This window comes from Seriola dumerili, unplaced genomic scaffold (assembly GCF_002260705.1).
Source record: "Seriola dumerili isolate Sdu_G_001 unplaced genomic scaffold, Sdu_1.0 BDQW01000056.1, whole genome shotgun sequence".
In the NCBI taxonomy this organism is placed as follows: Eukaryota; Metazoa; Chordata; class Actinopteri; order Carangiformes; family Carangidae; genus Seriola; species Seriola dumerili.
The window spans coordinates 861,207-876,775 of record NW_019174311.1 but is presented as its reverse complement, the minus strand read 5'-3'; the positions used below and the strand labels follow the sequence as shown (position 1 = coordinate 876,775).

The following is a 15,569-nucleotide window of genomic DNA, read 5'->3' as shown; positions in this document are numbered from 1 at the left end:
TTCATGAAACAGTGACATCTCTTTATTTTGAAACATTTCAGTGTGCACTCTTCAGATTCTGTTACATGTTCACATTCTTGGAATGTAACAACCAAAATATAAATATAAGCCTATTTACAGCCACTTCTTCTTAAAATATGCCCCATAGAAAAACATCACACTTCATTCATGAAACGAGATGCTGTGTGGATACCGACTGGCTGATTGCAGTAGACCAGACCTTAAACAGAATGATCCTGAACTGCACTATGAATGATGGGATGCAGAATTAATTATGAAAGATGCGGTTAAAAAAAAAAAAATCAGTTGAACTGGAAGCAAGTGTGAAAAAAACTGAACTGACTGACAGCATGACAGTGGAGCACGATACTGAATGTGGAGCATCTTGGAAGACTTGTGATGCTGCTGAGCTTCAGTGAAAAACAGTTCTACCACAAACCTCTTCAAAGTAAACTTTAATTTGTACAACTGTCCTTATTACAATGTCTAGAGCGAAGAAAAGAGGAAGAAGTGGAGAGGTAAAGGGTTATGATGTCACCTACAACTCAATAATGTTGCATGTCAGATTCTTCCATGGAATATGCCTTGAAAATGTAGTATCAAAACTGCACTGCCACTTGCAAAACACCACAAGCTAACAGCTTTTAAAAATCAAACAATTATACAGCCTTTGTCAATGTTCACCAATACAAATATACCATAAATATGGTATCTATAGACAGTATAAAAGAAATGGTCAGCGCATACAGAGTGGCTTTGTTCATAAATAATAGCATCATAAATATGGTGTCTAAGTGTTTTGGGGCACTAAATTGGTACAGTTATTTCTAGCTTTACATTTCATGTTGGGAAGGATTCTGAACGTAACCCTGTAGTGCTCCCCCTAAAACACTGGTGAGCGTTCACAACACAAACACTGTGGTGAATGCCAACATGTTGCTTCAGCTCTAACCCTTTAAAAAGAAAAATTATGCTGAGTTTAAGTTAACATTTATGTTCATGTATGCACGTTCTTAATCTGTAACACTTAACTACAGCACATCATCAATGTAAGAGAAAAGACTGACAAAGACAAGGAAAACTCAAAGTTATCAAGTCATTTTGCCAAAACTAGATCAGAATGACCAGAGGAGACTACAACCTCCGAGGACCAGTGCACAGTGCCGACAGCTTTAGCAGGCAGACCTGCATCTACATCAAAGGTACAAAAGTTAAATTAAGCTAAAACTCCCTTTTCCACTTTGGACAGGCACCATTTGTGTTTCAGCACCATGCAAGTGCACCCACAAAGTAGTTTTCCTGTCTGGTCACTTAACCTGCACAGATCTGGCTGTCAAGACTCTGAGCTGTGCCAGTCTTTATTATAAATAAACTGTTCAGACAACAAGAGGACAGATGTTTCTGGGGAAGTTGCCTTGTTTGGATTCTTGCACCATGACAGAAATACTAAAATCCTGGCATTTAAAAAAAATCTCTCAAGGTTATAGGTTGCTTAGTATATGACCTAAAAAAAACTGCTGCTTCAGTATCACAAGACAGACAGCTGATGCCATTTGTAACACATAGTCTAAATTATTTGGTACAGCTTGTATGCATTGGTGGGTTTTGGTTTTGAGATATTTTGGTCAGTTCTGCTGTACAAAGAAAGGCTGGCCAGAAAAGGTTAGTGAAAGTGGCTTCATTTCAGCTGTTACCAGTGCTCAACTTGTTTACAAGGATTTAGAAACAATAAAAAGAGAAGATTAGAGAGAGATGAAAATTTGAGGATAAAGGGGAGAAAGGTTAGAAAAGAGGAAATTAAATTGATGAGATGATGTGGAGGCACAGTGTGAATTTTCAAATAAGAGCTTTAACATCACAAGACTGAGTCCTATGAGCTTCAAGTGCAGTCCAATTCAACCCAGTTTGTTTTTTTATGTTTTAAACTGTCATCAGCTCAACACTCAGGTCAATGCCCACAGAGACAAGTATCACACTCGTCTGTGCAAACTGCTGAGGAGGGACGAACAGCGGGTTCTTGTGACAACAAAAACAAACATACCAGGATGGGGCTGTGGTTATTAGGCTGTGCTGGCAGATGAGAGGTCCCCTTTGAGGGGAAAAGTCTGAGAAGTCCATCGCTTCATGATGATGATGGAGGAAGCAGTAGAGTAGGCCGGGATCATTTGTCTGCAACAGCCGCTGCCATGGGAACACGCATCGTACCACGGGCGGTCGCTGCCAACTCCTCAATTTCTGTGTTTAATCGTCTGATGACCCACTCCATCGCCTCCCGACCCTGAGACAAACAAAGGTGTTACTACATATAATGTGGCAGTGACAGGTGTATTGTTGGGCCATACTGTCATGATGAGTTATTGGGAGATTTTCAGCGATTTATAAAAAGATTTTAAGTCACCTTGCTGGCGTTGACAGAGATGGTCTTGGCCATGAGTCCCTCGAGGTAGCTGCTCAGACTGATACCTTTCACACTGATCAGAGCTTCTTGTGTCAGCACTGTCCTGACAAACAGAAATAAAAAGGTAAACCTGACACAATGGTAAGTTGTGGCTTTTATATGTTTGTATAAACTGATTTTTTTTTTAAATAATCTTTCAATCTAACCTGACTTCACTTGAATTATATTCAATATGAAATCATTTACTTTTCAGGGTCCTGTGGATGTGGCTTGTATGTCAATTTCTCGTCCACAGATACCAGGTTAGTGAAGGAGATCTGGATGGACAAAATAAAGTTGGCATTGGTCTTTTTACATCATACATAATGTTTACATTGTCTACAGGAATTTCAGTTAATTTAACAGGAACTGCAGGAGAGAACAGATAGGAAAGGGCCTTAAAGCCCAGACACTGATACAATTGCTCTGAAAGACCTCTCTCATGGTGAACATATAACAACATAGATCATAGTTCCAACTGGTAAGCAGCAATTATTCATGTTATAAGTTACACCTGTGTTGAAAGAGCATGTTTTAAATACACCTGTGTTCTAAATATGCCCCAAGATGATGAATATCTTCAGAGTTCTCTGCCACAAGTCAAGGCTATGTTTAGGAAACAAATAACATTAACACACATATTGAACCTCTGCCAAACAGAAGTGCAGTGTAGGTAAATATATATTAGAGCTTTAATTAATCAAAATATAATCGAAATTGCAATATGGCCAAGTGCAATATCCAAACTGCAGGAGCTGCAAATTATTATTATTTTTTTTACAACTTTATCATTTTTCCATATCGAAAATATTGACATCATTAGTTAAGCATTTCTTACAAAAGTTGTGAAACCACCCCCCACCCCATCCAGGTGGCATCCCCACAAACACATCTACATAAACACTCATGTATCAAACGGGCAAACAGAACACCAAAAGAAGAAAACAAATATACACAAATACAAAAAACACAGACACAGACAAAAAAGACTCAAACTAATCTGTGTTGATCATTATGGTCATAACACCAACATTCTGGGCCTCTTGCATAAGAAAAAAGAAAAAAGTCCCAACAGTCAGAATATGGGCATTGAGAAGACAAGGATGGCAGTCAAAGAGAAAGAAAGAAAGAAAAATTAATTAATTAATAAATAAAGACAAGGAGTCAGGCAAAAGGCAGGCTCTTGATATGAGTTATGAACTGTGACCAGGTTCTGTCATATTTATCCTCCAACCCGTGCACTGTATACCTACTTTTTTTTTCCAGAGCCAATCCCAACATCACCTCTCTAATCCAATGAACATAGGCAGGAGGGTTCTTCCCCTTCCAGTTCAGCAGTATCAGACATGCAACAATGCAAAGGCAATTGCATTTTTGTGGAGGCAGGACAACTTTAGCTCATCACTAGCTACACTGAAGATAGCTATCAAAGGGTCAGGCTGCAGTGTTTTGCCAGGTATCGCTGAGAGCAACCGGAAGATTGAAGACCAGAAACCATACAAAGACGGACATGACCAAAACATGTGTCCCAAAGAAACAGGAGAATATTGAAATCTAGGACAGTTTGGTGCAACATTAGGGTATAATTTAGACAGTCTGTCATTAGAATAATGCAACCTGTGTACAACCTTAAACTGAATCAAGCAATGTCTGATACAAAGAGAAGATTTGTGTATACGCTGTATGGTATTTTTCCAGGTGTCTTCCGGTATTATTTCTCCAACTTCTCCTTCCCATGCTGCCTTGATTTTGTCCCACGTATGAGGGCAACTATCCAGAATTAATGCATATATTTTTGATACTGCTCTTTTATTGAGTGGATTTACATTAAGGACTAAATACTGTAGGTCTTTAGAGAGTGGAGATGGATACCCTGGGAAAAATTTAGAGGCAAAACTCTGAACCTGAAGATATCTCAAGTAATGAGACTTTGGTAAATTATGATCTTCACATAGAAATTTAAATGATGCAAAGCCATCATCGGTAAGAGATCTTGAAAGTAGACCAAGCCACTTCTGTGCCAAACTGCAAATGCCTGATCTATTTGAGATGGTGCAAAAAGATGATTAAACATTATTGGAGAGAAGCTACATATATTTGTCAAATTAAAATGTTTTCTGAACTGACCCCAGATCTTAATCGAATTTTGGACCACCAAATTTGAGTTCAGTTCAGGTGCTTTGATATTTAGTGGGAGAGGGGCGGTTAAGATTGAAATCGGAGAAACTGGGAGTGTAGCTCTCAGTTCCATATCAGCCCAGACCGGACCCTCCTTATCTGCAAACATGGTGATCCAATATGTCAGCTTGACAATATTAGCTGCCCAATAATAAAATAAAAAATTAGGTAAACCCAAACCACCATCAGATTTAACTCTCTCCAGGCTTGCCTTCTTTATATGTGCAGGTTTTTTATTCCATATGAACGAAGAGATAAAGCGATCCAGCTGAGCAAAATACGATTTTGGGAGAAAAATGGGAATCATTTGGAATAAATAAAGAAACCTGGGCATTACAGTCGTCTTCACTGCATTTATCCGTCCTGCCAGTGAGAATGGAAGTTTCGACCACCTATCCAAATCAGTTTTGGTACGGTCTAAAATAGACCTGTAGTTATACTGAAAAATAGCCTTAATTGAACCTGCTATTTCTATTCCCAGATAAGTAAATTTGTCATTTTCATTTTAAAAGGCAAATTTTCATAAGTGATCTGTTTTGCCAGATTATTCAATGGAAATAATAAAGATTTTGACAAATTAACTTTATACCCTCATATGCTACTGAATTTTTGCAGCCAGTGGAGAAGGTAGGGCATGCTCTCAATTGGGTCTGATATTTGCAAAAGCAGATCATCAGCATAAAGCAAAGTTTTATGGTTTGTTTCACCCCTGGATATACTCTTAATCCTGCCAACTGATCTAATAGCAATTGCCAGTGGTTCGATCGCAATGTCAAACAGGAAGGGTGACAGACAGCAACCCTGCCTTGTACCTCTGTAGAGCGAAAAATATTCCAAGATCAGGCCATTTGTCCTGACTGTAGCCAGAGGCATTGAATATAGGACTTTGATCCACCTACAGAAAGTGGGCCCCATTCCAAATTTAGCTACAATTTTTTGATGAAGGTAAAATATGTCAAATCATTGTGCATTGTTAGCACCATAAGTGTTGTGTTGCTACAGAGACGCCACAGCCTACAAATCCTGTTCTGCAGACGTAAAGGAACATGTTAGTTTGGTACAAGACCAACAAAAATCACATCATTTTTTTCAGTGGTGATGAAATGCAAAAACAATTACTCCAGCTGAAATCGCAATATCTGCCAAAATAATCGCACTATGATTTTTTTTCATATCGTGCAGCCCTAAAACTAAATATTATTATTTTATATATATATATATTATCATGAGAGAAAATAATCTGTTTTACTTTTCTGTCCTAATGAATACTTGAGTCACGGCAGCTAAACAGTGAAATATTATTATGTATTACTTCATGTCAGTGTGAAGCAACAAGAGTTCTTGCTGAAAGTGTTCTCATCAACTGTGATACCATATGTCATCACTACTCACATTTGTAGATTTCAGCTCAAAGGACTTCTCTTTAGGGTCCACTACCGAATGCTCCTGAACATAAGTGCATGTTCTTGTTACCCCAATGATCTGCAGGAAAAGGGCACAACTCAGGTTTGGGATTAAGAAAACCAATTTAACATGATCAATCAACATAAAACATCCCTTAAACTCAAGTGTTTCTTCCATTATCTAACTTACAGACTTAGCCATGGCAGGCAGCCCCCACTCTGTGCTGAGCAGTCTGGTGCTGTGTAACCGTCCCTCTGTGTCCACAGTTCTGTCCAGAACATCCACACCAAAAACACTGGGGTTCATAGGGTTGGGGTATTTCTGCATCGCGGCCTTGGTCACCGTCTCCCATGGGTGGCTGTCAAAACCAATACTAATATTAGAAAGCAGCATTTTACTACAGAGCATTTAACATTCTTGCAAGAGACTGTAGATGAAAATCTTGTCTTTGTTTTTTGGATTTTAATTTCTGAAACCATCCAACAAAAATGCTTTGGAATGATGTAAAAACATGTTGAAAATCAGATTGATATATTTCCCATTTCCATCATTGAGGTAGGTAAACTTGGTATGCTGGGCGAATGCAAATGTACATGTAAATTTGAACATCCTTATAAAGATTACAAGAATACATAGCAAAACGTTTTTCTTAACAATTTTTATCATGCAAACACAAACTCCACACTGCAATGAGTATGTTTTAATAGCAGTGAAAAACAAAGAGCAGTGACAATAACATTAGCTGGTTGTTGTAAAATGTTGTTTCGCATCTGGACCTGCATCATAGTAAGTGAAGAGGTAAAGATACTCTTACATGTTTGACAGACTTTAATCATTTGATTCCATTTGTTTAAGTGCAGTAGTTCATGAGAAAAAACGTGGGGATGATAGGTTTAACTGATAACGAATTAACGAGCTGCATAGCCTTATGGCTGTATCAGCCACAAGGCTGTGCAGCTACAGTATCAGCTGATGATTTGCTTATGCAGCTCGGTAGGAGGAGGAACGCCCCCTCAGCACATCATCATCATGGTTTCATACAGAAACGTCTGGAAATGAAAATATATGTTCCAATTAACGTTAAAATATAATTATTACTGAGAGTGAGGAGGAAAAATAATAACAATAAGGCGAAAAATAATCGGATCACTCCACTTCTTTAATCGCAGAGTATATGGCCTGACAGGCCGACGGACCGTTATGTAACACGGGACATAATGTCACATTCAGCAGCAGATTTTGTTTCCGAGATTAAGGCAAATGTACATGAGAAACACACGAAGCACTTCCCTTCTTATCACCTTGTGGTTGAAATGTTGCCATACGTTACAAAATCCAAAATGATGTACTTGGCTGAGCAACTAGCATCAGATTAGCCAAAGTTAGCTTCAAGGCCAGCAGGAAAAGGCTAACTTAAAAGTAAACTCAGGTAGCTTAAACGGTTTACTTTTAGCTAACCGACCGACAAATTAAGATTTTTGCAAGGAAACTTTAAACGTAATGGCGACTGGAGTTTGGATTTATACTAAGGATGATAACTAACATACAAGACAAAGGGTTAGGTAACTTATGCTCTTTGTGTATAGTTACCTAACTTATGTGAAGCATTAGCAGCTAAGGAGGTAGCAGCTGGGACCCGAGAAGTGTAAAGAGAACAACAAAAAACTGGTTATACAAGAGGACATCAGTTACTTAAAACTCATACTTATATAAAACATCAGCGCAGATAGAAAACTACTCACTTGAAAACATGCTCTGACGCCCAGATCTTCATTTTTACAGGCTTTTCTGTCAGGGCTCGGGAGCCGGCGACTGGTGACAGCGTGACCGGAGTGAGCGAGGAGGGAGGGGCCGAAGGAGAAAAGCTTTAATGGCGCCTCAGCACCCAGCCGCCTCCTGGTGGCAGAGACCCCTGCTGCACCACATCCAGAACAATACATTTTTTATTTTTTATTTTTTTTATTTCTTACATCTCAGGCAATGCTGTCATTGTAAAAGCCCAATCGGTGAAATGTGACTGGAGGTAGATTTGTCTCAATATTGTTTGTGTAAAGAGATTGATAATCCTTGTGTAAATGGTCTGTGTATCATCGGATTAATCCGTTTGTTGTGTATTTCCAAACAACAAATAGACCAGCTTGTATTTCAGATACAAGCTGTATAATCAGCTTTAAATAAATGTGAAAAACATTAAGGGGAATTTGGTCAGGTTTTGGTCACGAAGTAGGCCTATGTTACATTCTGTTCTGTCCTGTTCTACATTCAGGCTTATGATAATATCCCTTAAATATATAAACAATATATTGTTTATTATGATTATTATAACCATGTGATGATAATAATGATTTATAATTGTTATGATTTAAAATAGCTGCTTGTCATGGGAGGCTCTCTTCCCTTCGCAACTGTACAAACTCCCTCAAACATCAACAGGGTTTTTCCTGCATAGAGAATTGCGAAGCGTCTCCAAGTTTCGTGCCGACTTCGCCTCCCGACACAATTCTAGTAGGCCTACTTGTTTTCTCGGTAATCGGTGGATTTGACGTTTGTAACTGCAATTGCAGCTATACGCCACTACGGCAAAGTAGTGGCGCTGTATCGTAATCCGTGCATCAGGCAGAGCCATCCGAAATTGCCAAAGAAGAAGAATACGAACGAGCTAGCTGCCTGAGGAAGGAGGCGGCGACCTGATTTTGGTGCAGACATCATTACTTCTACTATGGGAAAAAAAAGTTAATTCGTGTTACTGACGAGATATGGTTAATGTGTCAGGACTGAAAGTAGGCCTAGGAGTCAGCCACAAGTGGAAGGTGACTGTCCTCCCGGTCGTAAGGCTTAGTATCACCCCCGCCTAATTTTCGGCGTCATTATTGTCTAATAATTCTCATATTCCCCAACAAATCCTGCCAATGAAGTTAAATGCAACATCACTGTATAAACATAATGTTTCTGTGTATTTAAACATTGGGACAAGGGAGTAGGGAATTCATCAGTAAATACCTTACATACTGTTTATATCTACATTCCTAAAATGTATAAATCGGCATTCTTAGTTCTTAACCTAATTCAAAGTGATGCCAATGAGGTGCTTAATGTAAAGACAGCAAAAATGTGCAGGACTCAAGGTGACTAGTGACATTATACTACCACCAAACCAAACAGATAAAGCCCAAGTCAAACATCCAAAATATAAATTACATAAAATTACATACAATGACAATGATATCGTTATGCTTCAAAGCTTTTGTTAAGCTATTTGACCTTCTAGTTGACTTTTTAGTTAATTATTTGTGGTGGTCACATTCATTCAATGTTGCAAAAGTAGCTTACTCCAATTTCTGTTACAATAGTACCTAAAGGAACAACTACAATCATCCCACTGCATGACATTTAAGCACATATTAAAAGTTTTTTTTTTTTTTTTTTTTTTTTAAAGGTGTTGTCTTGAGGCGGGACAAGTCACCATCAAAGCTGTCAATCATGATCCTGCATGGTTCTTATTGGGCGGGAGAGAACACTGCGTATCTCAAATGTCGTCATCACGCACATATCCGACCTGTCCTTGAAGTCACAACACAGGCAAGATGGTCGCATACTGGAGACAGGCAGGCCTAAGGTAATAAAATGCAGAATTTGTATGTCTTCCGAGTTAGCTTTGTGGTCGTTATTTATCACGGTGTTCTTGATAAAGATTTGTTAACTGAATAGTTTAACAAAATATTTGTCGTTCTTTCGCTATAGAGCTACCTAGCTACGTTTCTAGCCTGAGTTAGCTTTTCAACCCATGTGTTTAACATACAGTGGTAACATCACCAACCGACCACGATTTTACTCTTTGTGCTAATGCATCGCATATATCATTGTCATCAAAGAAGCAGCTATGCTTGTCTTTTCCAGAGTGATAATTCTCTTTGTTGCTTGCCCTTTAGCATGTGGCTAACAAGTGTGTCCTCTCTGCAGCTACATCCGCTTCTCCGCTATCTGCGCTAGCGCGGTGCGCGCTGCGCTGAAGCCGCAGTTCAAAACCGAGGCACTGAAGGCCGCAGAAGCCAGCGTCAAAGTCCTCAAACCCAAACCAGCAGCCTAGCGTGAGTTCACCTCATACAGAAAGTTACAAGCAATTACAAGAGACTGAACTATGTCGGCAGATTAAGTCATCATGGCCCCTGGCAGTTGGTGTGTTTGAAGGAGAAGCGGTGGTGACATTCAGTGGTGACAATGTTAAGCTTTTCGTTAGTTGTCACATAATTTAGGAATAAGTCTTTACAACATATAGAAAAACAGACAGAAAATCTTAATCTTCAAAGTAACTTATAACTCAAACTTTCAAGTAATTGTAAAATACATACTATATTTTTGATGTAATGCAATCAAATAGAAGTGTAGAATACCATTGATATTAAAAGATAATGATACTTTTAGATGGCATTTGAGTAAATCTGTTTAGTTACTTTTCATCAGTGGTCACATACTTTAGCAAGTGATGCCTGTGGTTAGTTCCTCCTGTGTTAAATCTCTGGTTTCTGAATTGACCAGTTGCAGGTTTTGAATGAAACACTCTCAGTACTCTTTGATACATGCTCACCTATCCCTGGTGTATTTAGACAAGGTAGGTTACTATTTACTATTTATATTGATATTCCCTGCATTCAGCACCTGAAGAGGGAAAACAAAAAGAAACAGGGACACCTAGTGCCCTGGTGGAGGTGTCGTCACACTGTATTTTGATAAAACTTAACTCCTTCTAACCTAATACACGATACTCAACCAAGTAACTACAAAATTTGCATTCACTACCTGAGTTTCCCAGTGAGGTGACTCCAGCAGTTTAGAGCATGACCCCAAGACCCAGTTTGTCATCAATATATTTAGAATTATTATTTATTTATTTATTTATTTATTGATCAAATGTGTATTATTTTTCTCCCAGTATTGGGGGTTGATAAGTTAAAAAACAGCAGCAAAAAAAGGAACATCAGTTTTTACATACATCTATAATATTAAACATGGATTCTTTTAACATAAATTACAAACATGCTGCTCCTATTGATCCATTTACATCAGGGCATTCATCAGCTGCCTGAGCAAGGGTTTTTATTGAGCCCTCCAATACTAGAGCCTCCCACCCCACCCACTTTCCCTGGGCTGCACCTGGGTGAAACAATCCAAAATAAATAAATAAATAGACAAGAAGACTTCATTTTTAAAAACTTTTAGCTCCTTGTGTTTTTAGATGCAAAAGTGCATTTTTCAAAAAGAAGGTTAAAACTTTTTGCTCTTTAATTTCTGTATCTGGTGGTGCCTTTATGTGGGGGACATGACAGAAAACATGTTGAAGGTGCAATGGTTGTTTTGCATTTCCTTCAGTGCTCTGTCAAACAGCCTGGTTATTGCTAAGACCAGGGAGGCGACATGTATGATGTACTAGTCATAACTTATTTTTGCATCTCACTAAAGTTATATATTTTCTTCATTTCAGGTGTTAAAGGTTTACCGACCAAGTTGATTATTCCAGAACCTGCAGTCAGTGATATCAGAGTTTTGTTCTTTTAGGGGTGTAAAACAAATGTTCATACATTTTTAATAATGTTTCCATTCTTCTACTTTGTTTTTCCTCCAGGATGTGAGACCATGATTTAGTTTTTCCTGGTGTTGTGAGGTCCTGTCACTGTCCTGTCCTGCAGACAATTGAGAAGAAAAAAAAAAAAAAATGGATGATATCAAGATGACCTGGTAGACTGTGGACCTGGATGAAATTGCTGTTTTTCCTTTTCATTTGTAATTAAAACTGTATTAAAGATGAATATCAGAAGTACAATTTGTTTCATTGTATTCTTGCCTTGTTGGTGAATATAGTATTGATAGCATTGTAGGCTGACACACAAACATTTTGTCTAACTACATTTTTTATTTTGATCTTAATAACTTAGTACTACATAGACATACACATCAACATGGTATTTACAGAGGTGTGTGTGTTGATCCATGAATACATCAAGGGTTTGATGAAATTTCATTGTTCCTGAAAGAAACTAAATCAGGGAGTAGGATCTTGTGTGTTCTTCACACCAGTAAAAACCGCAATCCAAAATGATCAGAAATGCATGCATAACCCAGTGGGCAGAAAATGGCATCAACAATAGCAAATAATATGTAGCAGGCACTTTATTCATTTAACTGCAGTCCAGATTAATTGGTATTACAGTTGAGCTAGTTATTGTTTCATTTTTTTTGCCTTTATAAAGCCCTTAAGTCCTTTTTTAATTTTTGGCAGGGAACTGAACACATGTAGATAAATTAACTAACCTAAATTTCAGACAAGTGAAACCTGCACCTGTCTGCGCAGGTCAGAGGTCACAATTAATAGCCGGGTCAGAAATAGTTTCAAATCTTGCAAAGGGTTCCTGATTACAACTGGATCATGGAATGTGGCATAGCACTCTCAGCGTCCTGTAATAGACGACGTCTTGTCAAATCTTAGCTGTCTTTCTTCTCTCTGGTCATCTTGATCATTGTCTCGGGTGATCGGTAGAGGAAGATGAGTTTCTCAAACAGCGTCTCTTCCAGCTCCATTTCCCCAGTCTCCCTGACCACAAAGATATCCGTGCAGAGCTTCAGGACCCGATCCACACATGGCAGCTCTTCAAACATGATGGACCTGGAGATCCCGTTGAAGAACTCCCTGACGAACTTTCCAATGACCAGCACCACTGACATGTACAGGCCTACAATGCTGTCGTGAGGAGCAGAGTGGACAGGTTCAAGTAAGTCTGTGAGCACACAACAGTTCTTTTAAAATCTCACTGAAATTTTAACAATATTTCTTAACTTTTCCTTTCGATCAGTTGACATTGAGCTGTGCAGATGTGACATTAAAGGGACAGTTCAACCAAAATCTCACATTTTGTGCTATCTACAGAATCAGCTGATGATTTGCTTATGCTTAAAGATTCGATATCAGGTGTAGATCATCCCAATACAGTGCATAGCAACTTTGGTTTAAAATGCTCAGAGTAAAACAAAAATCACATTTGAAAAACTTTATTTCCAAATGTAAGGACACAGTTACTTGTGATAATCCACAGACCTTGCTGTGATCAAGTTTATGAGATTATTTTCTGCCAAAATAAAAGCACTAGTCTTCTGTCATCATGTAGAGGGAAGACGCTGGTGTACAAAAGTAAAAAATTAGATGTGTGGATTATCATCATCAGCTGTCAGGGTATATCTGGAACGAGACGTACTGTTGAGTGTTTGAAAATTAATGTTTAAGCACTTTGAGCTACCGAAGGGACAATACTTTCAAACCTCAGCAAAGAACAGCAGTCAAGTTTTACTGTGTTAGTCTCCTTAAAACCTGCAAAGAAGGGGAGTCAAGTCAAGCCACAATCATAATAACAATTTCCTGACAGAGAGCAGATCAAAGAGGTCTTGTTAACCTACCCATGTCCAGCCAGAAAGCCCAGACTGGAGGGGCTGACTTTATCACTGAACACCACTATCTCTATGCTGTGACAGTCAGAGGTGAGAACTGGCGAGCACTCCTCCACCACCCACCACTGGTCTGCATCTTTCTCTGACGTCCTGTTGACCTGTTGAAGTTTGACTGACATGGGCCTGAAGAAAGCCAGCACCTGGAGGTCTGGGCGGTCCGAGTGCTCTGGGGGAAGACACGCCAGCGTTAGATTAAACTGCAGGAGTGATATGTACAGGACTGATCACTCCGATCAGCTTATTCTTTCTGGAGTTCAGACTTCACTGATATACCCAGATAGAGAGTTAAAAAAAAAACAGATAGAAAGAGAGCATAAGGTATATAAGTCCAATGTATAATTTACCAAATTTACATCTTTAGCCATGTAAATGTAAAATAAACTGTAACTAACCTACTTTCATCCTGGTTGCCATTTTGGACTCTGGTCCTTTGGGACCCCTGATGAACTTTGGTAGAAGCGAGTTAATGATCCTACAATAGAATAACAGTTTTACATCTTTTGAGTACAAAGCTGGAGAAAATATGCGGAAAACGTGCAATGTAGCACATACTGTATAAAAGTGTTAAGAAATAGTTGATAACAAACAGTATCTTAATTCTTATAGTTTAATGCTAATTAAAACTTTAGAGTTCATTTTGATTGTTTGGCTACTTTAAACTGTTCTTTAGCATCAGCATCTTTAGTCAAAAGAAATTGCAGAAGACACAACAGTAAAAATCAGTTGATTGTATATGTAGACTGAGACTCACACAGGTTTGCTGCTGTTGCCTTTGAGCATGTGGACGATCCCTTCCATCAAGGCCTTGTCCTCAAACTTCACAGTGTGTTCTCCCACACTCTCTACATTCATTGATATGGATGCGTTCCTGAGGAGGGCAGGAGAGCTGTGTTTACTAGCACATGAGCCAAAGTCTATTCAAAGCTTAGTACATCTGTGCCACATGCAGCCAAAGGAGTTTAAAATGTAGTTACTTTACAGCTTCATTAAGAGATCAGAATTAACAAGAACCTATCTGTTTCAGTGGCACTGGCTGTCACCACATTCAGACTCGTACAGTATGAGCAGGGTTGATACATTTCTGAATACCCAAGAAATGAATATGACAATATACAAATGGACACACATTTAATGCACCGAGGCAAACATTCATACACACAGACTCCCAACTTTTCACATCCATTCACCATTCATCTTAAGTACTTTTGAGAATATTAGTTTTCCTTTCTTTGATATGTAAAACAACAAAGCACCAACAGACTGACCAAAATACAAAACAGAACAACTAGTAGAACAAGTAAGAAAATGTGTTTTAGCACTTAACATTTTAGAGAAATACATGTATCAGTAAGCTAGAACATGTAGCATCTACAGTATGTTCACATGGATTTACACATAAAGCACTCATGAATTGTTGGGTCTCTGTAAATAATATTATGAAGAGAAGGTCTAGACCTCCTCTATTTGGAAAGTGCCTTGAGATAACTTATGTTTTGAATAAGTGAATGAATGAATGAATGAATGAATGAACTGGCGCAATACAAATAAAAATTGACTTGACTTGACATGAAAACTGGACTCTGCACTATGAAACACATGCACAGAAAAAATCACCATCCAAGCAGACACACACACTGACCTGAGCAGGGTCCAGCGTAAGGTCATGTATATGTGGGAGGAGTTGCTGAGCTCCTGTATCATGGCCTCTCGACTGGCTGGGCTGATGCTCCACAGCAGACTAGCATCACTCTTGATCTTGGCAACAACAATGTCCTCCGCAAAGTAGTTCATTATGAACTGCATGGCAGACTGGGAGAGAGAGAGAGAGAGAGAGAGAGAGAGAGAGAGAGAGAAGGGTGATCGATTTCCACAGTTGTTTCAAGTTCCACAGTACTCTCAGCAAGAACAAGAGATGCTTTAGACTCAACATGATGTAGTGTTTAAATGAACAGTCATGCTCATGACAGATACATATTTTAACAAATACAAAAATTCTCTGATAGAAAATCTGTATGTACATACAAAAACATTTACTGTCTTCCAATAATACAAACAA

General features: G+C 38.7%; 3 protein-coding genes across 4 annotated transcripts in view; 1 reads left to right on the top strand and 2 right to left on the bottom strand.

The window, feature by feature from the left end:
• Window positions 1–7,854, bottom strand: LOC111219162 (PRELI domain containing protein 3B-like). 2 transcript variants are annotated; one of them, XM_022741767.1, is made up of 7 exons: window positions 7,762–7,852; window positions 7,610–7,648; window positions 6,209–6,377; window positions 6,008–6,097; window positions 2,645–2,715; window positions 2,399–2,501; window positions 1–2,278 (listed from the first exon to the last, which is right to left on the bottom strand). In XM_022741767.1, the coding sequence occupies exons 3-7, from the start codon at window positions 6,344–6,346 to the stop codon at window positions 2,162–2,164; spliced, it is 519 nt and encodes a 172-aa protein (XP_022597488.1). In that variant the 5' UTR covers window positions 6,347–6,377; window positions 7,610–7,648; window positions 7,762–7,852; the 3' UTR covers window positions 1–2,161. The 2 variants fall into 2 exon arrangements, with proteins under 2 accessions (XP_022597488.1, XP_022597487.1); XM_022741766.1 differs by lacking the exon at window positions 7,610–7,648 and having other exon boundaries at window positions 7,762–7,854.
• A 1,690-nt stretch (window positions 7,855–9,544) lies between these two features.
• atp5e (ATP synthase, H+ transporting, mitochondrial F1 complex, epsilon subunit) lies at window positions 9,545–11,743 on the top strand. Its single transcript, XM_022741699.1, has 3 exons — window positions 9,545–9,635; window positions 9,980–10,107; window positions 11,640–11,743. The coding sequence occupies exons 1-2, from the start codon at window positions 9,604–9,606 to the stop codon at window positions 10,104–10,106; spliced, it is 159 nt and encodes a 52-aa protein (XP_022597420.1). The 5' UTR covers window positions 9,545–9,603; the 3' UTR covers window position 10,107; window positions 11,640–11,743.
• A 174-nt stretch (window positions 11,744–11,917) lies between these two features.
• Window positions 11,918–15,569, bottom strand: part of LOC111219183 (piezo-type mechanosensitive ion channel component 2-like) — a 35,814-nt gene continuing 32,162 nt past the window's right edge. Inside the window, exons 41-45 of the mRNA XM_022741797.1 lie at window positions 15,153–15,322; window positions 14,265–14,381; window positions 13,906–13,985; window positions 13,463–13,679; window positions 11,918–12,752 (exon numbers count right to left, since the gene is read on the bottom strand). Of these exons, the coding sequence (XP_022597518.1) occupies window positions 12,497–12,752; window positions 13,463–13,679; window positions 13,906–13,985; window positions 14,265–14,381; window positions 15,153–15,322 (840 nt within the window). The 3' untranslated portion in view covers window positions 11,918–12,496. The remainder of the gene's footprint in view (window positions 12,753–13,462; window positions 13,680–13,905; window positions 13,986–14,264; window positions 14,382–15,152; window positions 15,323–15,569) is intronic.